The 23954-nt window shown below is 40.2% G+C and overlaps 4 protein-coding genes across 5 annotated transcripts; 1 reads left to right on the top strand and 3 right to left on the bottom strand.

The window, feature by feature from the left end:
• Positions 1-7528: 7528 nt before the first annotated feature.
• On the bottom strand, positions 7529-9362 carry BDBG_01177 (uncharacterized protein). The gene is made up of 6 exons (XM_031720223.1): positions 8993-9362; positions 8750-8903; positions 8586-8671; positions 8152-8467; positions 7880-8052; positions 7529-7804 (listed from the first exon to the last, which is right to left on the bottom strand). Exons 1-6 carry the CDS (start codon positions 9355-9357, stop codon positions 7651-7653), a joined length of 1248 nt encoding a protein of 415 aa, XP_031576303.1. The 5' UTR covers positions 9358-9362; the 3' UTR covers positions 7529-7650.
• A 1406-nt stretch (positions 9363-10768) lies between these two features.
• On the top strand, positions 10769-13306 carry BDBG_01175. 2 transcript variants are annotated; one of them, XM_031720222.1, is made up of 6 exons: positions 10769-11231; positions 11310-11747; positions 11835-11992; positions 12091-12253; positions 12339-12943; positions 13042-13283. In XM_031720222.1, exons 2-5 carry the CDS (start codon positions 11351-11353, stop codon positions 12872-12874), a joined length of 1254 nt encoding a protein of 417 aa, XP_031576302.1. In that variant the 5' UTR covers positions 10769-11231; positions 11310-11350; the 3' UTR covers positions 12875-12943; positions 13042-13283. The 2 variants fall into 2 exon arrangements, with proteins under 2 accessions (XP_031576302.1, XP_002628267.2); XM_002628221.2 differs by having other exon boundaries at positions 10769-11747; positions 12339-13306.
• Positions 13307-13592: 286 nt separating this feature from the next.
• BDBG_01174 (uncharacterized protein) lies at positions 13593-14761 on the bottom strand. Its single transcript, XM_031720221.1, has 2 exons — positions 14629-14761; positions 13593-14177 (listed from the first exon to the last, which is right to left on the bottom strand). Exons 1-2 carry the CDS (start codon positions 14722-14724, stop codon positions 13929-13931), a joined length of 345 nt encoding a protein of 114 aa, XP_031576301.1. The 5' UTR covers positions 14725-14761; the 3' UTR covers positions 13593-13928.
• A 2979-nt stretch (positions 14762-17740) lies between these two features.
• Positions 17741-20291, bottom strand: BDBG_01173 (uncharacterized protein; the record flags this gene model as incomplete). The annotated part of the gene is made up of 3 exons (XM_031720220.1): positions 17741-17952; positions 18130-18843; positions 19250-20291. The coding sequence occupies 3 exons, from the start codon at positions 20289-20291 to the stop codon at positions 17741-17743; spliced, it is 1968 nt and encodes a 655-aa protein (XP_031576300.1).
• Positions 20292-23954: the final 3663 nt, after the last annotated feature.

The following is a 23954-nucleotide window of genomic DNA, read 5'->3' as shown; positions in this document are numbered from 1 at the left end:
CTATACAGATTCATCTTATATCTTTTATATAGAAGAATTTCAGTTGACTCTTAATTATTTTCATAAGATTCTTATATAATCATTACACAGATTCATCTCACAGATAAATCACTCTCTGTAAAATTACTCTTATTAAAGAGAAGTATTCATGAGTTGATCTTTCACTCATTCTTATGAATCATTGTTCTTTAACACTGTAGAATTGTAAGGATTTTTTCATTTTTTCATTAACTCTGTAGAATTGTAAAATCAAGATATTTACAGTCTATAATCACTCTTTATAATCACATAGAAAGATTCAGATCTGTGATTTATAATCACTCTTATTTACTAGAGTGATCTGACTATTCTATAAGATTATTCACAGTGTAAGCAAATCTCTCTAGAGTAGTATAAATATTTCAGATCTGTCTGTAAAATCTCATCTTCTTTTCTCTTTTTCTATAACAGCTTTTATCTTTATAAACTGTGAGTATTCTCATTCATCTGTGAAGTGTTTTCACTTAGATAATAGAGAGAGAGTGTTTCTAACAATATCTGTATATTGATTCAAGAACTTCTCAAGAATAAAAAAATTTTTTAATTTCAATATCTTTATAAATAATATCTGATTATTATCAAGCTTCTTATGAGTGTCTCTATGACTTCTCTGATCACTTTTTACTGACTGATGAAGCAGGAATATCACTGCTCACAACTGTGTCTTCATCTCTCTCAGCTCTGTCACTGCACTCAATCTTCAGATCAGTGATCAATTTCATATCTTTCTCAGATCAGTTTCTGACTCTAAGCAGCACAGTCTCTTTCTTTACTATAAGTCTTCTTATAAGTAATTTCTTACAGATTCTAGCTGACAGTTCTTATAAAGCTCTCAGTGTTATCAGTGTCTTCTGTGACTCTGCAGACCTATAATCACTTTTCTTCTGCTCACACAATCTCTGACCAGGTATATATGAATATGTCTAGATTTCTCATCAATGATTCTCACACTGCAGTGCATTTCTGCAATCTCATTATCAATAAAAGATGAGTTCTCAGATACCTGTAAAATCCAGGTAATTAAAGCAATGCAAATGTTATGAATTTGTAACAGAAGTTAATCTGAGTAGATAAGCTCTCTCTCTGTATCTCAATTATTTTCAGACTGAATACTTCAGTATAACTGAGAGAGTGAATACAGCTTTATAAGAAGTATCTGATTACACACACAGACAGTCAGTTCTCAAGACTCTGCTGTAACTGTATACACTCTGATATCTGACTTCTCTGAAGTCTGTGCATTTCTAATGATCTTCATATCAAATGCAATAATTATCTATATCACAGATATAATACTCTCTGCTTCTTTAAAGAGAAAAATTAATAGTTGTGAGAGAATTGAGTGTTATAAGTATTGAGAATATGAGTATGAGTTTTCTTTATTTTTTCTTTATTAATCTCTAAATTATATTCATGACTCTGTTTATTTTCTTGTTTTTTAACTTTAATAAGAGTATAATTTCTTCTTTTCTTACATACACTGTAAACTGTTCATCTCAGTAGAAACTCATTATCTTATAGACTAGAGCTTATAAATAACAGTGTTAATATCTTTATTATAATTAGATTCTTAGTAAAGACTGTATTATTCTGACTTATCAGAATTTACAGTATAAAAATCATGTCTCAGCTTCTACAGATATCTTATCTATCTAAATAATTCTCAAGTAAACTTATTCATCTTATCAGAATACTCTTATCACTGAATCTTGAATTAGAGCTTATAATCTCACTTCTCTGAGTTAATAATCTCTTTGATCTGATATTCTCTTTCATTCTCTAATACTTCACAGACAAAGTGATGAGTCATAGAGTTTTCTTCTGAAAATTTCTTATATTTATAGAGTAAAGAAATATGAAAAATATTATATATCTGTAACTTAGATAACAGTTTCAATCTATAGAACTATAAACTAACTTTCTTTATAATCTTATAAGACTCTATCTATAAGAGATTCAGCTTCTTACTAGATCTCTATATAATAATATTTTCTAGACTCAGTCAGACTCTATTATCTTTCTTAAAACTCTTTATAATATACTTGAAGTCATAGTATCTCTTCTGATACTCTTGAGTCTTTCTCAAGAATTTACAGACTTTCTTCTAAATCTTCTGAATTCTCTCAGTCTGTCTACAGATATTATCACACTCTATAGTATACTCTTATGAGTTTATTAAGATTATCTGTAAATAAGTCTCAGTGAGTATCTTAAAGAGAGTTTTATCTGTGCTAACATGCTTTAAGTTGTTATATATAAACTCTATAAGTAATAATCAATATACTCAGTTATTCTAATTGTAATTAATAAAGCACTGTAGATACTGTTTTAATATACTTATCAGATATTCTATCTAATCATCTATCTGTTGATGAAAAGTCATACTTAGATCTTATAAAATCTTTAATATAGTTATCAGATCAGATCAGAACTCTTCTACAAAGATTAATTCTCTATCTGAGACAATGTTCACAGATAACTCATGCAACTGAATCATATTACAGATAAAGATATAAGTTAAATTCTTTGACTTCAAGTTCTTACAGATGAATATAAAGTGTGTCATCTTAATAAAGTAATTCACTATTATCAGCACACTGTCAAAGCAGGTATTATATATATTCTTACTTTCAGAGAGACTTATAAGAGTATTCATTTCTAGCTATTCTCAAGGTTTCTGTGAAATGAGTAGATAAGTAAGTTCTTCATATAATCTGAATCACACTACTTATGAATTCTGATATATAGTATAAGAATTCACTATCTTCTTTATAAATTCTTGTATCTTCAGTCAGAAGTATTTTCTTATAAATAACTTATGAGTTCTAGTGTCTATAAAATGACTTACTAGAGAAGAGTTATAATATCTTTTAATAAGTTCTATACATAGAAACTTATTCATAGATATATAAATCCAGCTCTCTCTTTATAAGAGATTATTTAAGTTTCTTTAATTCTTTATTTCTGCAGGATTGATCTCTGCTGTGAGCAGTTTCTGAATATACTGAGTATATTTATTCTTCAGTTGCAGTTCAGACAATCTGAATAGAAGATTTTATAAAGACTTATACTCTGTTTCTTCTTATATCAGATCTTCTACAGTGCTTCTCAAAGTTCATAAATTCTTCAGATTATAAGTACTCTCTTCAAGAATTCTTGTGAAGATTCTTAGAGTATTAACTCTCAGTGTTATAGAGAGTAGTTGTACAGACTTCTTTTCTCTCTCTTCTCTCTTCTCTTACAGAGAATTGAGAGACTCTTCAGTTAATCTCTTTATAACACTTATTTTAAGCATCTTATAAAGCTTTTCTGTCTTCTCTAGCTTCTCTATATCTGTTATTCTGATCTTCTTAATATAGTCTAATCTGTAAGAGAGTCTGTTCACTGAGTTCTTAGTTCTCTTAATATATTCTATCTTGAATCAGAACTCACTCAGTCTCTGAACTCAGTGAATCTATCACTGTGAGAGTTTCTTGATTGAAGTAAACTGTTATAAGCTATTATAATCAGTTTTAACAGTAATTACTGTTATAAGACTCTTAAAGTAGTGATATCAGTAATGAAAGAATTTCACTATTATAAGAAGCTTCTAATTATAAATGTTATAGTTAATCTCTATAGATTACATCTTCTATAAGAAAAAGATTACTGAAACTCAGTTCTTATTTAACTGTAGTTATAAGACTATTTCTGAAATTATAAAGAAGAAGACATCTATCTTTAATTTAATTAAGAGTAAGAGATTAAAGTAAAACAGTATTACTACATCTATAAATATCTATTTTAATCTTACAAAGACTCTGTAAGCTTCTAAAATAAGAAAGTTCTTATAGTTCTTTCTTCTTAATAATCTTTTCATTCTCTATTCACAGAATAACTTCTTCTTATTTTTATTCTTCAGTATATCTGTAAGAGTTAAGAAGATTCTTATAAATATAAAGATAAACTGTCTATAGAAATTCACAAAGCTCAGAAAGATCTGAATCTTATAAATACTAGTTAACTTCAGTTATAATAGAATAGTCTCAACTTATGAAGATTTTATCTGAATATTATTTACAGTGATTATATATTCTAGAAAATTAATTCAGTAAATACTGAAGTTATACTTTATAAGCTTAATATACAGTTCTGTCTCATCTAAGATCTTTAATATACTTTATATATACTCAGTGTGTTCTTTCTTCTTTGCAGAGTACACTATCATATCATTCAGATATATTATTATAAAGACATTCAGATATATATGAAGTATTTTATTAATAAAAGACTGAAATACTGTGAAGATATTAGTCAGATCAAAAGATACTACTAGATATTTAAATAATCTCAGTGCAGTTCTAAAGACAGTCTTTTATTTATTTTCAGACTGTATTCACAGCTGTGTATATATATTAATTATATTCAGTTATATGAATATAACAGCTTCTGTAAGATAATTAATTACATTCTCAATCAAAGATAGAGAATAGTGACTCTTTATTATCTTGAAGTTCAGATTATAGTAGTTTATACATAATCTGAAATCTTTATTCTTCTTCTTTATAAATATCACAGAGACTTCTATAAAGATCTGTGAAGATTAGATAAAGTTATTCTTTAGATTCTTCTTTATATAGACTTATAAGATCTCTGTCTCATAATAAAAGAGTTTATAGATTGATTCTCAGAAGAGTTTCTATTCTTCTATTAAATTTATTATCAGATTCTTCTTATAGTGAGAAGAAAGCTCAGCTATCTTTACTGAGTTAAATATCTCTATAAGATCTCAGTATTTCTCTGATATCTGAAGCTCAGTTTTCATAATTATGAGATTCTCAGACACTTATAAAGTTATTATATAGATAAGCTTATCTTCTCTAATTAACTCTACAGTATTAACTGATTCTATCTCTGTAAGTAAGTTTATTAATACTAATTGAAAGTATAAATCTGACTCATGAACAGCTATGTGTAGATTATGTCTTTAAAGTTATATAAGTTTTAAGTATATATTATCTATAATATCTGTGATAATTACAGTTTCTGTAAATCTTCTTCAGATTTCAGAGAGATCTTATAATTCAAAAGTAACTCTTATAAGTCTCTTAGTTCTCAGGTCTGAGTTCTTATACTCTGCTTATTATAAGAGCAGATTCTCAGTTTTTATCATTCAGCTTATTTACTCTGTAAGTCTTAGAAATACTACAGTGATCTGAGATTCTGAGTTTATTAATACTTTTCATACTTACAGAGTAGTAGTACTGCAGTGCAGTCTCTCTCTATAAGTAAGTATTTTTATTGAAAGAGTAACAGATTCAGATATCAGTTTTAAGATTCTTAAGAAGACTGTTACTAACTCTGTCTATAACTTCTTAAATTTCTATTTTAATTTATTTAGATAGTTTGTGTGAAGATATTCTAATTTAGAATAGATAAAGCAGAGTCTCTTTTTCTTAATCTCTCTATTATACACTCTATTTATAGAAGCTTATAAAACTCTCTCTCTACTTAATAGTCAGATATGAATCTCTCTATATCTTATTATCTTTTTCTAATAAATCTGTTCTCTGTTATTCTGACTCTTACAGAGCTGATTAATAATTCACTCTCTATAAGTCTATGACTCTTACAGTGATTTATAAACAGTAAATAAAAGTCATCAGTTTCTTCAGAGTCAAGAGCTTAGAGTCTTACTTAATAAGCTTATTCTATATATTTTTATTCAGCTTCTTTATAAATATTATTATTCAGATCTTGTTTCAGAGCTCTATTTTCACAGATCTCAGTTTATATTATAATTTTATAAAGTACTGTAAGTAGTCTTTATCAGATTTCTTATCTCTTTTTCTAATATTAATAATTATAATTCAGATGTTCTCTGTTCAGCTCACAGAGTTTTTCAACTTATTTTTTAAATAGATCTTAAGAACAGATTAGCAGAATCTCTTATAATTATTCTCTAGATAATTCAGTTAGTTCTTAACTTCAGTATAATAGAGATCTGTTATTATATAAATAACAGCTTCTTCATCTTTTATATTATATAGTCAGACTTATAAGTCAATTTTAAATACAAACTTATAAAAGCTTTTATAGATTATAATTTAATAAGTAATCTTAAATAATTACAGCTTAAGAAAGTTTCTTTTCAGTTCATAGATATCTCTGAAAATTATATCTAGAAACTCAGTTTAAGAATGTTTACAGATAGTAAGTATTTCTTATAAAAAAATAACTTAGTTCTGTGAGAGATGCTCAAGAATGTTCTTTACTAAGATTAATATATTTATAAGTTCAGAGAGTTTCTCTATCACAGATATAGAGAATAATATTCTGTAAGTAATTAATAAGTTCTCTGAGACTTCTTTTATAAGAGTTATTCATAATTCAGATAGCTGCTTCTGAGTGTCTGCAGTAGAATTTACAGAGATTAAAGTATATAAGTTTCTAGTTCTTTCAGTTATAACAGATAGTTACTGACTGACTGAGCTTGAAATATAAGAATAAGTGCTCACAGACAATTATTCAGATATTTGCAGCTTGATGTGATATATACTATTAACTACTAGAAGTATTCACAGTAGAAAGATAAAATGTAGAGATTAAATATATAATAGTATTCAAGCTGAGTTATGAATAGTATTCATGAAGTTCAGTCTATATAGTTATGTGTAGTCAAGAGCTGCTAGCTCTATTGATTATACAAGAGATAGAAATAGAGGTAAAGAATCCGTGAGAAGCGGGATTTCTTACAGTATAAAAAAATACTCTTAATTTTTATTTTATATTATTTATAAAAGTAAGACTTTTAGTTAATTTCTATTTATATTTTAATAATTTTGAATATAAAATTATACAGTATTTAAAATATCACAGAGAAACTGTGTTAAATAACTGATTAATATGAAATAAAAGATATTATTCTTCAGTATTTATAAGATTTTAATATTAAATTAATGTTATTTTTATTCTGAAAATCTGTTAATTTTTAAACTGCTGTATTAAGATAATATAATTGACTCTGAATTTCTTTACAATCTCAGCATATTTAGAAATTAATTATTAATTCAATTAAGTGATTACTTGCTCTATAATTGCTTCATTGAGTGATATGATAAGTCATTGAAGTTGAAGAGTTGCAGGAATTCATGGAAAAAATAGCAGTTTGTTAAGTGAATGAGTTTGTTGAGTGATGAGTCACGTTAATGTCTAATAAAGAATGATATCAATGAATGAGATATTTTTTAGAATTAGTGATTGTATAGATTGAATGACAACATTATTAATATGATAATTGAGTTTTTCTGTTTACAACTTATTTACAGTGATTCATCATTCATCCATCATTATACTATCTCAGTGACCATGTCACCAATTGAAACAGTAGAACAGCCATAATCCGGTCGTGTAATAACCCTAAGCTTTTCCGGTATGAATGTTGCAGCCAAACTAAACCCGTGATTTGGACCTTGGCCCTTGACAGTCTCTTGAAAATAACACAATGAAAGCTGGAAGTAAATGCATCACCTTTTGCTAGTTACTTTCTAATATGTAATAATAATAACCTAGCAATTCTTGTCTACTTCGTGGTTCTCGAGCGAAACTGGTAGGAAAGCTTCAAATTCAAAACTACTCTGGATCTACGTACCCGTAACATAAGAAATCTCCCTGAATATCCATCACATCGGCAATTATCTTATCGTCGCCCATAGTGCCAAACATGAAGAGGACGTGATTTAATGTGGTGATGTTTCCCGGATCACCGGGCATTGCTCCGGGTTGTCTGTCGCGTTTAGTTTTACCAAAATTAGTTCCTTTTAAATCTCATGCATGAAGGCAGAAGAAATAGGCAACTTACGGATAGTCTGGCGGACCGGGAGGGAAGCCGGAGTTTTCATCAAAATTAGTTCCACCCATCTCAGACAGACGCGCTGGAAGGTCCTTCGCCTGCCAGTCCCACCACAACTTGTCGATCCAGGCGTGATGGAGAAAGAAGATAGGATCACCGGGGGAAGCGCCACCTCTGGCCATCTAACGAGAGTGAAAAAATGAATACCTATTAGATTTACCTCACGAACATGATCTAAATCGGTGCAGGGGCGGGAAATGGTTTTCTGAGGCATCACTCACTTGGCCCCCGACGCCATTGTGGCCACCACCATGAGGGTTCAGCTCGATGCAATTCCATGCTGATATCCAGTTAGGTTTAGAGGTGCAGTCCTCCACCCGTGCCCGGGAGGTGCCTAAGCTAACCGCATCATCGAAATTTCGATCGATGCACTGGGTTCTAATTTCGGATCCCGGTCCAAACGGGCTTGTATAGTTTGCGAAAGGTCCGTCGGTGATACAGCCTTCCCTCCCAAACCCATTGCCGCCGAAGCCATAGACGGAGTCGAAAATGTCAGATGAGGAAAATTTCCCTGCATCCATTTGCTCATACCAATAGCTGGAAATTCAAGTTCCGGGATATGTTAGGAAGGTTATATATAACGTGGTTACTCGACAGAGCTATTCCGGCAGGTTTTTGTGTGGTAACACACGCAAACGGGTTAGACAGAACTCACGGTTGGTAGCCTTTATAGCCACACTCTTCCCGAAGCGCAGCCTCATGACTATACGTCATCAACCGGTGGAAGGGAAGGAATGCTCCCTAGGTGATATATCGCAAATTAGCCATCGGCTTCGAACGACTGTTGTATCGGCTCTTCGTGGTATAGCGGGAACATACGACATAATGGTTCATATATGCTGTGTGCACATGAAGAGCTTGGAAATCATCAAACCGTGTTATTACACCTTTAAAAGCGGTTTTAGGTGGTTTTCTCATCAAACAGAGCTCAGCATCGATGTATGCTTGTTTCTCAGAGTTGCTCAAAGTGTGCCTGCAATTTTTATCAGCCATTAACTCTTGCAGTGGAACGGGGTTAGAGCACGCCTGTTTCTTCCAGTTATATGGGAAGAATATGCGTACCATGCTTTGCGCTGTCCTGGTGTGGTACACCGCGCTGAAACAACTGAACATACCACAGACAAGAAAAGAATGACTCGTCTGAGCCAAACCATGCTGGGCCTTGTGCGATTGATTTTCAAACGCAACGCTTTCCTGTCATGGAAATTACAGAAACCAAAAAGAGAAATAAGAAAGAAAGAAAAAGAGGAAATGATCTGTAGAAACTTAAACAGCAGGCCGGAAGACACGATGATATTTATGTACATATCGTGGTCAGTCGTAGGGCAATCCGGGAACCTACCTCCGCCCCGCGTGCTGCTTGCAAATGCTATGCAACCCAACATTTTAACATGAACCAACATAACAATTGGCCTGGGAGACCACATGCGTGATGCGAAGCTTGCTGTAACCAAGGCGTCGGTAAATGTTTGCAAACCCAGAACTGACTGGAAGAAAATCACTGAATTCCCCAGAGCCGCAAGTCTGGAGTGGTGTACTGCTATTTTGGCGCGCTGGAATCAAGTGGACCTAGAACACACACTGGTCTCTTGATGACTTGAAACTCCTTTACGGGATCGGGTTGGTTTCATGATAGTTCTGGTTGTAGCTCGTTCGAAACCAAAGACTTGGTATTTATGACCTCTGCCCACGTCAATTTGTCGAGGCATATGTAATGATATTTTTTTTTCCCCAAGTCGGTGTTCTAGAGCTGAGGATCTCCCCCGTTGTCGAGATACAGTCTGTGAGATGGACTTTGAATCCTTTTTAAGAGTCACAAGTATGGATTGGAAACGCCACTTCAGGTTCCCCATCAGCTTTGTCTTTCACAGTCAAACTCGAACTTTTTTCATTTTCTGCAGGGGTTGTCCAAAAAGCTTGTTTTGATGCTTTGCACAGCTAACAGCTGGGGGTTTATCCAGTATAAATTCTATGACGTGTTGGAGACTGCTTTGTGTTGGTCAAATGAACCAATCTTTATTTAGTTGTTTGTCCCAAAGCGTTCTTAACATAACTGCTTCTTATATTTGAGATGATGAACATCTTCTTCGAATCTTTGAAGTTGTGAAGCTCTCATCTAGCGAGGGTCAGATGGGAATTTGTATAAATTGGATACTGTGTATCTAGAAAAATCCTAGAAAAATCTGCCTATTAGCATATTTGCCTCTCACAAGTAACAGTTCATTCGTATCACGAACGGAATAACGAGAATCTCACCTCTCACAATATCGCCTAGCCCTAGGTATCGTTCGTCCATTCATCTTATTACCCTGAACACCTATACGACGAATTGGGCCGAGGGGTAATTTGTTGTAGTTACTCAGCGTGATAGGGAAAACTCAGAATCATTGATTTATTTAATCCAATCTGGATGCCAGTGAACCGATCAGATGAGACAATCAAAGTACATCAGAGGAGCATCGGTTGCTCGCGTTTCTTCTCACTTTTCTATCCCCATTCTCACTGGTCTGCAAGAAGCAAGCAGACACCACTTCGAGGCAACAATCCTCTTCGAATTGTTCACTTAATCGGTCATATGCCGATGCTGGCCATGCACGTAGGTTCTACGCATTGCACTAGTTACGCTGTACGTAGTATTTCGGCATATGTTTGACATCGCATACATATATACCTGTCCACGTAAATCCATCAATCGCAATCGCACCGTTTTGATATGGACTTGGGCGGCTCGGCTAGTCTTGGTTTCCGCTTTTGGCTTCGTTCTAGCAACTTGACAGGAACTAGTTAACTTAGTTATTTAAGCCTTCAAGCAAGTTGTGGATAAGCGAAGAACTGCAGGAAACACAGTCAATGCCCTCACCATAGTTACGTCTTCTTCTCGGCGGTTCTGCGGTTATGGGCAATAATGCAACTCTTTACTCCCATTGAAGGAAGAGTAGTTTGTTCCTGGGGCTTCATCATTTCTTCCCCATATCCCGCTGCTTTTCTCACTCCCTCTCCGACAAGGCCAGAGGCTAAAAAACTCAAAACCTCATTCTTGAGGCTTTTGCTGATCCTTTGGAACCTAACCAATCCCTAGTTACAAGCCTCACTCTCTACGGATAGGCGGTTGGAATAACGGCCGCAGTCTCGGTTTTGAAAACGCATGCCCAATGCCATCACTGGCCTCATCTGCCGAAGGCTGAAACGAACATGGATCGAGTCTTTAACGGATAGAAAACAATGGAATTGCTATTTCAACCCTTTGATATTTATCCTGGCCCTTGCCTGAAAATTAGCTCCTTCATCCAAGCTTTCGCTAGTTAGTTATGTTGCTCCTCGCAAATTTCTCAGCTGATCTCTTAGCCTAACAAGATGCCTGCCCAGGCATCATATATAGAGACAGTCATGCCCGCTTGATATCGCCGCTAGATTTCATTTATGCCTCTGTTTCTTGTCCTTGGGCATCTTACCTTTCCTTCTTCTACTTCTTCCTTAAAACTTTCGCTCATGCAGTTCCTTTCCCTCGCGCTTGTGCCTATGCTTCTGGCCGTAGCCAGCTTTGCGCATCCTGGCCATTCCATCGAGGGAGATGTTCACCGGCGTAAGTATCATCTTCAACATTCTGCAAGACGCGGAGTCTACGAATGTACGAGCGATCTCCAGAAGCGTGGTTGGATATCCTACCAGGCTGATCGGAGACATGCCCGCCTGAATGAACTTCGGGAGCGTGCTGGATATAAGTCTCTGGCTCGCCGTGACTCTGGCCTTGATGTAGAGCTTTTTGGCCGCCAAGCTAGCTGCGTGCTGGATCCTGAAGTCATGGAGGGCCCCTACTGTAAGGGTTCCATTTTATTTTACTATCACTTGTTCCCTCCAACTTGCCCTTTGGGGGATAAAAGACAGCTTTACTGAACATCAAAAGGGGTTGCGGGAGAACTTATCCGCGAGGATGTCCGTTCGGGAGTGGGCGGGAAGGTGGAACCTAGCGTAGCCCTTCACCTTGATATCAACGTTATCGATGTGTCAAACTGTCAGCCCATCCCAGATGCATATGTTGAGTTATGGGGCTGCAACTCGACTGTGAGAAACCCCCATCTCCCCCGCGGAACAAAAAGTGAGATATTTAAAGGCACCCCTTATCAACATGCTAAACATCCCTTTTTCCCCCTCCTCCATAGGGCGTCTACACTGGTGTCGTGGCTCCTGGAAATGGCGACGGCAACCCCGCCGAGATTGATAACAACGCCCTGCGAGGGATCCAACCGACAGCTCAGAACGGCACGGCCTCGTTTACCACCGTTTTCCCGGGCCACTACACTGGGCGTGCTAATCACTTACACAGTAAACACGATCCCCTCTTCCCCCAAGAATCCATAATCGAATTCTATATATTCATCTAGACAGATCAACTAACTACCAATTTCAGTAATTATCCACCATGGAGCTACGAGGCTCCAAAATGATACCATCAGAGGTGGCACCATTTCCCATGTTGGCCAGATCTACTTTAATGAACCCCTGATCAAAAGTGTCGAAGCCACTTCGCCGTATACGACGAACAAACAACGATGGACACCCAATGATAGAGACGTGCTTTTCCGGATAGGATTTCAGGGAGGCGATAACCCGATAGTGCAGACCCAGACGATAGGCGGCTCCATCAAAGACGGAATCTGGGGGACCATCGACGTGGGAGTCAACCCCCAAGCCGTGCGGAACCCCAAAAACGTGAACTGGTGGACCGAGGACGGTGGGATGCCGAACGACGGCTCTCCGTGGGATGAGTTCCCCGGGTCTGGCGGGGCTAACCCACCTAAAGAAACTAACCCACCTAACCCACCTAACCCACCTAACCCACCTAAGCCTTCCGAAACTGGAAATGGTGCGGCCAGAGCTCTCAGAAGGGGAGGGGCAATTGGTGGTGCGATGCGAAGTGTTAGATCGTTTCTCGAGAGTGCATGAAATTGAGACGGACAGCTAGAGCGGCAGGGAAAAGCTTTCGAGGTGGGATATCCAGGTTCTCAATATTATGTATAGGTCCAGTTTGCGATATCCTTTTCTTCCTTGGTTCTATCCTTATTTTGCACGCTGGTGTGCTTTCTACTAACTTACACCCGCATGTCATATAGCCCATTCGTTACATGAACATACATTACTATTCATTCTTTCCAAGTTTATAATACCCATTTCATAGTTCATGGTACATGGTACACCTGTAACGCAGTTCTCAGTTTCTCTCCTTAAAATCTCATCCCTGTCTCCTCTGCATCCTGATTTACATTGTTTTGCCGTTTCTATTTTTTCTTTGTTGCATAATTAATTCCAGTCCAATCAGATATACCCCACCATAAAATGTCTGGTTCTACATATAGTGTCAGTAATAGTAGATCGAGCGCATACATCCGTATACTGGATCAAGAGCCACGGGTACGATCGGTGTAATTGACGCGGTTTGAAATTAGGATGAACATCGACCCTAAGAGAAAGATCCAAGACGTCTAAATAGAGCGACGTATAGGAGGTAAGGTACTATACCTATCTAAATAGGTAGGTCTGGTTTGTGCCAAAAATCCCATATGCAACACTCGGTTATCACACCTTTCTTAATAGAAAATAAATAATCCCAACCAAGGAGGGCCACCAAGCGGATGAAGACTTGTCTAGGAAGGAGCCTCCCACATCCGAGCAAAGTTTGTCCAGCTCATCGAGCGCTTATGGCGCGGTGTTTAGTAGTCAGTGTCCCTGTGACGCTGCTTTGCAGACTTATCAGATCTTATTAAGGATGCTTGTAGGGAATCTCAGGAGGGCGATAGACCACATATTCTTCAGGATCCCCGACGTCAACTCTTGACTATTATAACAAGCTCTCTCTGCCTGATACGCCGAATAGCCCACCACGCACCAAATCATATTAACTCTCGAAAAGGATGTAGACTTGGCATCAATTGTCGAATGGTCAATCTTCCTCCCACACCTTCTGTTCATTTTCGTTGGGGGCGAATTCACTTATGATGAATTACTTCACCCAGGGGCAGAGCATCCTTAGCTTGCCCATACTGCTCTGGCCTTGCAATCCCTTGCTCTGGGAACAGATCCCTGACATTGTCGTTGATACTCTGCATTGCTTGCATGCCCAGTGACAGTCCATCCATGTCTCTTTCAACCTCCGCTTTTTCCTTGGGAGAAAAGTAGAATGGAAACCGAGGAACTTTGCCGTCTGTGGGTTTAATACCAGGAAGGTCTGCCCATTCTCCAGTTCAACAACCTGAGCAAGGTAAGGGCCCTTCGATGTTGATCAAGAGATTTCAAGCAAGGAGCAATAAGTCAAATTTAGGATTATCTTTGTACTCTAGGCCATGGTATAGTTTTGGGGTTTGTTTTTGTGAACGATGCTCTGTATCAAAAAGGCTTGCTTGTGATATAGAGCCCTGGCTTCTCTTTGGGCTTCAATTTCCAGCCTGAGTAAATCCTCTCACAAATTAGGTCGTGAACTAGTTCCTTTGAGGCCGTGAAGCTGTGGGCCATCATAATCCTGAAAGTAAGGTTGAGCAGTGTGAGATAACTCTCCAGAGCTGTTAGTTTCTCTCGTGAGATGGTATGTTCCTGCACCGTAAAGGAGATCTCTGAATGGCCTATGGCTGTTAGGTACTCTATCACCGGTGACCCTATGTTGTCTTGAGTTAGATAGTTCTATAACTCATAATAAAAGGACTTACACAGTCCGCCGTCAAATTCAACTGTGATCCTCCCATGGACGGCCGGATGGCAAACCTTCCATCCAACCGTTTGAGCCCTTCTTGTTCATCAGACATGCTTTGAGTCTAAATCCGTCAAGTGTCCTTGCGAAGTACAGACCGCGAAACTAAAATCGAATGAAAGACATCCTCGCTCTTTGGTATCAAGCAATCTTAGGGCAGACTAAATCTAGCAGCATGCCAGGAACCTTCGCTAAATGATATAACTCCACACCTACAGAGTTTCGCCTCGAGTTCCATGAATATACCTTTGGAACAGGGGCTTTGCATATGCTCCGCACCTATTAAAGGTAAAATCAAAAGGGACTCGGTAGCGTTGGGATAGAGAATAGGTAGTAGGTGCAAAATTCCATCCACGCTATTTCACTAGCAGTAGTGAGGTGAAGACGGCCGGCATTGGGATTAGGAATCTTTGCCATAGCTTCCATGCCAACTCGATGTTGATGCAATATTTGGCACCCACAGCAGCCGCCCTGACAGACGTAACTCCTCGACGTCAAAGTTGACATATCGCTACGCCAGCTCATGAGTTTCATTTTGAGTGAATATGCCACGAGTAAAGAGAGAGATAATATCATGGCCTGGACTTAGCACTATATCTGACTATTTAACCCCTACTAAACTTGATGGCTTGTTGTCCGCCGTACTCTCGATACCCGGGCCAACAAATGAAATGGTCACAAGTCAGTCACTGTGGACAGAAGTAGCTATTATCTGATGGAGTGATGCGCCTCTGGAATGAAATCATCCAGGGGTTTCGGGTTATCAGTGGGCCGTGTGCACATCGCATCTCAGCCTACGATGTTATGTTCCATGCGATGTCTGCAAGTCATTCATCAATGACTGGGGAGTGTGTCACTGCTGAGAAATGCCAAACGCTCAGAATTTGTAATACGGAGTACACGAGGAGATCATATATCACGCCATCCAATTTAATAGCTTAAACATGGTAGGCAAGGGCTGTAAAGCTCACTAGATTATCTGACATGTATTCATTGAGCGAGCTTTGCCAGCAGTTCGTTGCCCTGAGCAAGTTAAGCAAGCCCTAATGCCAAGAGGTTGAGTGTGGCGCGGCATACGTTAGTCGTAGCCGCGCAGGTAAACGCTGACTGACCTCTGTAACGCTGAGATGGGGGGATTAGAATTGGTTTTTAAAGAGAGAAAATTTTTAGAAATCATAATGATGAGTTGAAAATCAATGAAATGATATGTGAAATATGGCTAGCGCTGTCCGTTGAAAGTTTTTTGTATCTAGCTAAAACCACGGGATGGTTGTCGGAACCTTATGGTCGCCCTCGGTTTTTTAAAGAAGCCCGACGCCTAATAGCGCTAGAATATTAGTTCAGCTGCCCTAAACTTTAACTAAACCTCTTAACTACTAATAGCGGGCTCAGGCGTATGATGCAGACCCCGCCTTAAAAAAGGATGTGGCTTTTAGTGTGCCTTGGCTCGCCAAGGCAGGTGTGGCATTTGTCGATTTGATAGTTCTCTCGTTGTTTTAATGAACGAGACTCAAGAATTCCCGAGCTGAAAAATCTAAATCGCAAATGAGAATCGTTCAGAACTGTGTGCAACTATATACCTGTATCTGCCGATAAATCCCCCAGGTATTTGTGCTATTCAGGCCCTCGTTCTTGCTAGCATGCTTCAAGACCACTTAATATTAAAGCTGATAGTATCTTCGTGTACATGTAGAGTGCATATATAGACTGGACACGGACCATCACTTGAGAGATATTCTTGGAAACACTACTTAGATAAATAGTAGTTAAATATATATCAAGAGCAAAGGAATAGAGTGTTGCATACATGCTATTTAACTTCAATCAATGTATTGATTTGATCTGATTGATCGTTTCTCTCAAGTCCCTCTTATATTTGGATCTTTTTAGTAGCGCACACGCACCAACTTCCCCCAATCTCTTACAAGCAAGAAAAAGCAAAAGTAGAGGTGCATGATGGAAAGTATGTAAGTGTAATGAAGACAACTGTGGTTAATATTATCTATCAATAATATCTATCAGCAGTAGACAACGTCAACACTATGAAGAAGTATAAGAAGAGAAGTGATGAATAGAAAAAAAGTAAATGAGGAAGAGACGAGATAACGATATTGCCACAAGCAAGATCATAAGATAGAATAAAAAGAATAAAAATAAAAATCAAAGTAAACACCTAATTAACATACAAGCGATAAAAAACAAAATTTCAAAGAAATCAATATAACAGTATATGCATTTGGAGAGAAGCAAAAGACGAAAATGAATATCGAAGAAGAGAAGTTAAAAAAAGCCCATTTCCGTTTCCTTCCCATATATAATATACCATTTCCCAGCTCTGCGGAAGAAAAAAGAAAAGAGAAGGGGAGTAAGAATATAATAACAAAAGAAGAAGAAGAAGAAGGAAAAAAAAAACAGAGAAAGAAAGAAGAGGGGAAAGGAAAAAAAGAGAAAGCAGAGATATCCTCGAATTTTCCCCTTTCCTTTGCCTTTCCAGTTTCCATCCTTCCCTTAGATTTTTAACTCCGTATTGTGTGTTAAAAATAAAGAAAATAAAACAAAAAAGAAAGAAAAAGTACAGTGAAAAGAAGATATAATATATATCCCATACAAATATTCCTCCCATTGATGATTCCTTCTCATCTCAAAAATATATCCATTTTTCCCTTTTTTAATATCCCTTTTTTGCCCATTTCCGTCCTGTAATGTTTCCCTTCATGTAGAATAATAGGAAAATGAAAGAAAAATATTTACCAATAATAATAACAGAAGAATTGGGTACAAAAAACTTTCAGTAGGTGGCGAGGTGCGGTGGGTGGATTGGTGTCCGTATATATGAATAAAGGCGGCTGTGGTGTTTGGATATACATACGCATATCCCTGTTCCGTCGATTTATCGATTTTGCGATAAATAGCGTGATTGTGTATTGACTTTCGCGAGTCCGAGGAAACGGTTTAAATCAAATTTAGAATCCACGGGTCCGCCGGTGGGAACGAGGAAGTTAATAAAAAGCCCTTTATCTGGTTTCCCGTTCCTGGTTCCTGGTTCCTGGGTTTTTGATAGGTTTAAAATCCTAACCCTCTACCTCCTCCGCGTCTCGGGCGGAGGATATTGTAGTAACGGCAGGCGTGCCGCGCCCACTGGCAGATACGCCTGCTCGGGGCTGTTTGCTGCGCTCCAGCCACTTGCGCTTTCCAACGCGGGTTTCGAAATGCGGCGCGACGGAGGTGAGTTCCTGGCTTGCGGTAATCATCGTGCTGCGCATTTTGTTGCGGTACGCGTCCACTATAACAGGGGAAGAGACAAAGATTAGCCAACGACGTTCGTGCAGCAACTCGTAAGGAAGATGGAAAACAGGGGTGGAAAATGTGAAGTGAAGATAGCCAAGGAAATAATAAAAAATAAATAAAAAATAAATAAATAAAAAATAAAGAGAAAAAATAAAAAAAAATAAAATCATACAAGCTCTCTGCAGAAAGAGAGTCCTGCCGGAGAAGACTCTGCTCTGTCCCCAGCTCATGCGATATCCCAAATCGTTCAACATAACCTCCTTATTGCGCTTGCCCCTCGCTATCTTGGGGACTGCCAGATTCGCCTCTCCGTCGAGTGTCGGCACGGGAACCAAAGTTCGCCCAACCGTCGCTTCCGCATCGTCGCCGTTATCTTCATGATTGCCGCCGGCATCGTCATCAACGAACCTGTCACCACGGTTGCCGCGCCCAAACGGGCTCTGCACGGGGAAATACGTTCGCGGGAATACCGAGTTCGACATGCGATAGGAGTCTGGGATTTCCTTCATATCCACCTGATCGAGCATGACTTTCACTCGAACTCTGCAATTGCGCTGCGGATCCTCGACGAGGATAAATTTCCTCCGGCGTCCTTCGGGAAGGTCGCCGAAAAGAGCGGTGTTATCGGGGCTATGGTCATCACTTTCAGAGCGAGAGTGGGAGGTGGCGACAGTGGAATGGCGACCTAAATGGTCTAGGCCTGTATCACGCAAAGGAGGGGGCATGGAAGGCCCAGTTTGGGAGTGGGAGGAGGCCGGATTCGGGTAACTTGGGTAGCCGTGGAACATATGGCCAGGGCGAATGTCTGCTGGGGACGGGCCAGGTTGGGCGTAGGTGTTTGGCGGCGCAGATGGACGATGAGTACCGTTCGAGTATTCAGGGTTGCCTATACATGGATAATATCAAATGAATGGCGTGATATTAGCCTACGCTGTCTGACATCATCTGGCAAAGTTTACCATAACGACAATGAGGATAAGCGAGACATAAAAGCAGACCGTGCTAGGAATGAAAGGTGTTACCCTCCCCGTTTTGACGAATAAGTGTGATAAGTGAAACCAAAAAAGAAAGAAAAGAAAGAAAATGGAAGATCAGGATAACATAGATACACATCGAACGTTTCATCCTTCCAAATGCTTCCCAACATCTACATGAAGGTCATCAAAATTGTCCATCCGCCATAACAACAAGGCAAAAAGCGGAATATATAGATGGTTGAATCCAATAAAAAAAAAAGACAAGGAAATAGCTTTCCCCAAAAAGAGAAAAAAATCACATCTGGTGAAACATACCGCTAACGTCCTCTCCACTCTGTGTTGTGCCCGATTCAGCAGGGTGTGCATGATGATGATGAAGCTGTGGACCTCCCATACTCAAACTTCCCGTGGTGGCTAGAGCAGTACTACCGGGAACTCCTGCAGGAGGGGGACCTGTCAACTGATTGGCATGTTGTGCAGCAACAGCTTTTCTGTTGTTTATCTTTGCCATCCTTCTTACTCTTCGACTGCGCAGCCGCGGGTCTTGATTGCTATTCCGCCAACTATCAACTGCTCTTTGGATAAGTCCACGTTTGCCGCGTAAACAGGAGTTAAGTTCGGCCAATGCCCACCCAACAGCGTTGCATTCGGTCTCGTAGACTAGACGATTCCCTCTGTACTGCTCCTTTGAGCAACATGCTCGTGGATACACGCAGTTTTCGGTCTTGAACTCTTGGCTCAAGTTTTCAATGTTGATATTTTCTACATCGCATCGAATCGTGTACTCCATTTTCACGCGATCCCGCGAATATTCAAAAGCAATCCACTGAACTCCGTTGCCGTCTTGTCTAACAACAAGTGGAGTAGTCGCGGGAATCGGACCGGGAGCAGCACTAGTGTTGCTTCCGCTCGTTCCTGAATGAACAGTACCGCCTGAAACCGGTGGCTGCTGGTGCGATTGGTTTAATGGCGTTCGTTGCGACGAAGGGGGATGTTGAGGAGTTGGGTCAAACTTCATTCGTGGACTGCTCGTAACTCCGCCGGGGTGTTGTTGAGTTTGCTGGTGTTGGTGTTGCAGTTGGCCCGGGGTGCCTTGGTGGCCCACAAGGAGAGGTTGGGATGTGAGATGGGCATGTTGTTGGCTAGGATGAGGCGCATACGGAGTTGTGTGGACAGGGTTCATGGGTGGAAACTGCGGGTAGCCATACATTCCCGAGGCCATTTGAGGCGGCTGCCCGTAGAGGCTTCGTCCATGGGGATCGTGGCCTTGAGGTGATGCGACGGAAGCTGGCGAATTTGACTGAGGTGTGTGGTAGATAGGGGGGTAAGGGCGTTGCATCTGTGCGGTTGCCGCCATAAGATCTGGGGCTTCTGTTGAAAGTTAGCACGCTGATGGCATGTGTTTTTGGTTTGCTACAAAAATTCCACCCTCAACGCCAAAACTACTAAGTTTTTCATCCACCAAAATAACAAAAATGCCGAGGGAAACTGTGCAGGACGAATTTATACTTCGACATCCTCGTGTTTCCTCTTCATCCCTCCTCTCCACCCAGAAATTACCAAGGAATTTAGTTAATCCATACCGCTTGAAGGATAATGTCCTGAACTACTTGTTGCAGTATAAGTCCCGGGGTGAGAAGAATAATAAGGTTCCTGAGCAGGAGCCCCGTATGGCGATTGGCGTTGTAGGTGGATACCGTTTCCTATGACATGCGGCGAAGGGTACGGAGGCTGTGGAATAGAGGTCTCGGACTGATGTGGAGACTTTGGAGGCTGTTTTTGGTGCTGGAGAATGCCTGCAGATCTAGGATGCTGGAGTTGAAGAGGCTGGTGGGTAGCGTGTGAATGTTGAGGTTGTCGCTGTTATGTCAATGGTTTTCAGTCAGCTATCGCCGCTCTTCTTGAGAAATGGTTTCTGCATCCACACAAGAACCGGACAAAATGATAGGGCCAGTCTTCACAACACAGTTGGGTGGGAATGGCCACCTATTTCTCAGGTTTAAACGTATATATGTGCGGAAAGTGTGGGAAAAGAAAAAATATCAACAAAAAAGAGCATCCAAATGAATGATATGCGATTTGACACGAGGAAGAGACCTAAGCAAAGCGTCACTGCAGGGGGAGCGCCCGCCGCGAGCTGACCAGTGCTTGTTCCCGATCTTCAAGGGATGAAAAGGAACGAGAGGCCAAGGGCAGTTACCAACCCTGAAGGGCCAGACGACTCGGTAGATCAACCCCGTCCACTACCCTTGCTTGGTGTGGCACCGATGACTGTGGGGAGAATATGCCGTAATTTTGACAGATCCAACAGGCAAGGCAAGGGTTGAGCACATAAGATGGGGAACTGTGGAGAGGAAGTGCCCGATCTGACCAGGGGGAGTCATGTTTTCACACACAAAACACAAGAAATATGCCAGACCAACAGTTGAGGATAATGAGGATGAAGAGCAGATATTCCGTCAGGGAAAAAGAATACGGTGATCAAAACAGGTACTGGTCTAGCCGCCATGTGATCCAGGCTGCGACAGAGTGCGTGTATGTAATGGAGGCTAGGCAGTGGCAATAGGCGGCGGGGATGTCGAGAGGCCAGCGTGCCCTGTGGTTGGCGGGTGGGTGAAACCCGGATTCTTTTCGACTGCTGCCGCTAACCAGTGTGCTAAGGACAGGCATTATGCTGCTAAGAACGAGGACCTGCCTTGCACGTGTGGACTAGGCCTTTGCGAAGAGGAGAAAAGAAGGACGGAAAAAGAAAAGAAAGCGGGTGAGAGACGTAAGCATCCCAGGAGGGATGGTCTGCCTAGCTGCATATTCCCTCCACGCCCAGAAGGTACCAGCCCACAACCCATGCAGAGTAATGGCAAAGCTGGATCAAAAAAGGTGTCTGGAGCGCGGCATATTATGTACACTCAGCCAACCCTCGATAGATTGACGTGAAGAGCCACAAGAGGAAATAGCAATTCGCGAAATAACGTAGCCATAAGGCCAATGAGCACAGAAGAGATACCATAGAGCTGAGTGTATGAGCGCTCAATATGGTCTGCTCACGTGCCCCAGCCTCGAGGCGTTGAGTCGCGAACATAGCAAGGATGAAATCCTCGTCTTTCTGTCGACGTGACGGACAGAGGAGAGTCCAGGCAGACCGGATATAATGTAAATAGGGAAAGTAGACAATGACCCACCAGACCTCAGGAGCATGTCTGTAACGGCTTTAAAAGCGAGAGGGCGTTTTCCTTGAGGAACAAGAGCAAAAATGGCGATAGGTGGCGATCAAACAAGGTACGAGGCAGCAGTGCAAGCAAGAATCGGGACACAGTTATAGGGAACTAACAAAGAGGATCGATCTCCAGATGAGATAGGGAGAGAAAAGGGCCAGGAAACCGCAGGTATGCATGAACAAAAGCAAAAGCAAGGAAGTAAAATGGAAGAAGCAGTACGGAGTAGAGAAGACAGAAGATAGTAAAGGAAAAAAAAAAAAAAAAAAAAAAAAAAAACCAATACTGGGTGTCACAATACAAGCTGCAAGTTGCTTTTGGCTTGCTCAGATCGTTTTACCCGTTTTCTTCTTTTTCTTTTTCTTCTTCGTCTCTCTCCTTTCTGCTCTTTCTATTCTTCTTCCTTTCTGCTTTTTCTCCTATCTTGGTAAGGCAGATATTTGCTTTTTTTTACGTGGCAATTTTTATACTAAACAGGAAAAAAATAAAAATAAAAATAAAAATAAAACAGAAGCAGCAGAAGAAACAGAAATGTTTCAGACTCACCGAATCATCAATCTGCGACGGCGCTGGTAGCTGCGGATCTTCCTTATGGTACTTGGATGCAGGCGGGCCCAAGTTGGCCTGTTGAACCATGGCTGCCATGGCTTGCTGGGAAGGGCGACTGGGACCTTTATGTCGGGGCGGGCGTGGTCACAGAAGCAATAGTCGGGCAAAGTAAAAATGCAGTAGTGTCGTAGCAACTGGTGCTGGTGAGTGGTGTTGTTGTGAGGAATGGAGGGGGGAAGGGGAGGAAGTTGTAGAGTACCCCTCGCCAGCGTGGTTCTATAGTCAGATTTGACAGATGTGTAGTTCCAACGGTAGATGGAGTAGTGAAGAACCTGACAGGATCAAAGCTTTTTTTTCTTTTCTTTTTTTCTTTTTCCTTTTTTGCTTTTTGAGAGGGGGAAAGGAATGGGTGGGTAAGTTTTGTTGGATGTGATTTGAAGAAACTCAGGAGCTAGGTCAAGGGAATGGAATGGCCGTTGGAGGAGGAGAAGGGGTGATTTAGGTAGCGGGACGGACGAGGATCAGGGCTTGGGGGATCAGTTTAAAGCTTCTTTAGGGGGACTCAACGGCCAAGAGGCTGGAACACTACAGAGCGCGTGTGGATGGACAGGGAACAAAAGGAGCAACAGCAATGGCACAGGCGACCATTGGAGGCGACTTAAGGGGAACGGTTAGTCTGACAGGCATAAAGATAGTTTGGGACTGACTGGGAAGGGAGAAGGGAAGGGGGCGCGAGTGCTAGTTAGCGCCTGTTAACAAGCCAGACGGGGGGGATGATAAGGGGGATGATGGGGGGGACCCCGGGGGGGGGGGGGGGGGAGAAAGGGGCCCCCCCCAAAAAAAAAAAAAATAAAAGGGGGGGGGCGGTGAAAACAGCGAGGGGACCGGACAGGAAGCCGGGCCAAACAAAATTTTTATAATGAAGGGGAAAAAAAAGAAAAAGTGGAGGGAAAGAAGATCCGGGGAACCATTCTTATTACTATTTAATCCTGGCGCCTGGTGGCTGACTCTGGTTTGGGAGGGGAAGCACAAACCGAAAGGAGGAAACTCTCGGGGGGGAAAAAGGGGAAAATATTATGAACGATGGCGGAAAGAAACTTGGAAAGGGAACCATTGTGCTCTTTAATAGCAAAAGAACGCGCCAAAAAAAGCGTTGGCTCAGCACCCCGTGCTAAATAACTAGTGGGAGGGTAAGTAACAGAAAGAACGAGGGGGCTTTAAAAAAACACCCACTACCACCACCAAGAGGCTTGTTTAAT

Source organism: Blastomyces gilchristii (assembly GCF_000003855.2).
Source record: "Blastomyces gilchristii SLH14081 genomic scaffold supercont1.2, whole genome shotgun sequence".
Lineage (NCBI taxonomy): Eukaryota > Fungi > Ascomycota > Eurotiomycetes > Onygenales > Ajellomycetaceae > Blastomyces > Blastomyces gilchristii.
Note: the sequence above shows the minus strand (reverse complement) of the source record. Positions and strands in the feature narration are given on the sequence as shown.

Bases quoted from the DNA above. Each gene is read 5' to 3' on its own strand.
- BDBG_01177 (XM_031720223.1), bottom strand. From the start codon at position 9,357: ATGTGGTCTCCCAGGCCAATTGTTATGTTGGTTCATGTTAAAATGTTG. The intron at 8,053-8,151 runs GTGAGTGATGCC...CACTCTCGTTAG, and splicing joins ACAATGGCGTCGGGGGCCAA to ATGGCCAGAGGTGGCGCTTC. The intron at 7,805-7,879 runs GTAAGTTGCCTA...TAAACGCGACAG, and splicing joins CCCGGTCCGCCAGACTATCC to ACAACCCGGAGCAATGCCCG.
- BDBG_01175 (XM_002628221.2), top strand. From the start codon at position 11,351: ATGCCTCTGTTTCTTGTCCTTGGGCATCTTACCTTTCCTTCTTCTACT. The intron at 11,748-11,834 runs GTAAGGGTTCCA...GAACATCAAAAG, and splicing joins AGTCATGGAGGGCCCCTACT to GGGTTGCGGGAGAACTTATC. The intron at 11,993-12,090 runs GTGAGAAACCCC...CCTCCTCCATAG, and splicing joins TATGGGGCTGCAACTCGACT to GGCGTCTACACTGGTGTCGT.
- BDBG_01174 (XM_031720221.1), bottom strand. From the start codon at position 14,724: ATGTCTGATGAACAAGAAGGGCTCAAACGGTTGGATGGAAGGTTTGCC. The intron at 14,178-14,628 runs GTAAGTCCTTTT...TACCTTGCTCAG, and splicing joins TGAATTTGACGGCGGACTGT to GTTGTTGAACTGGAGAATGG.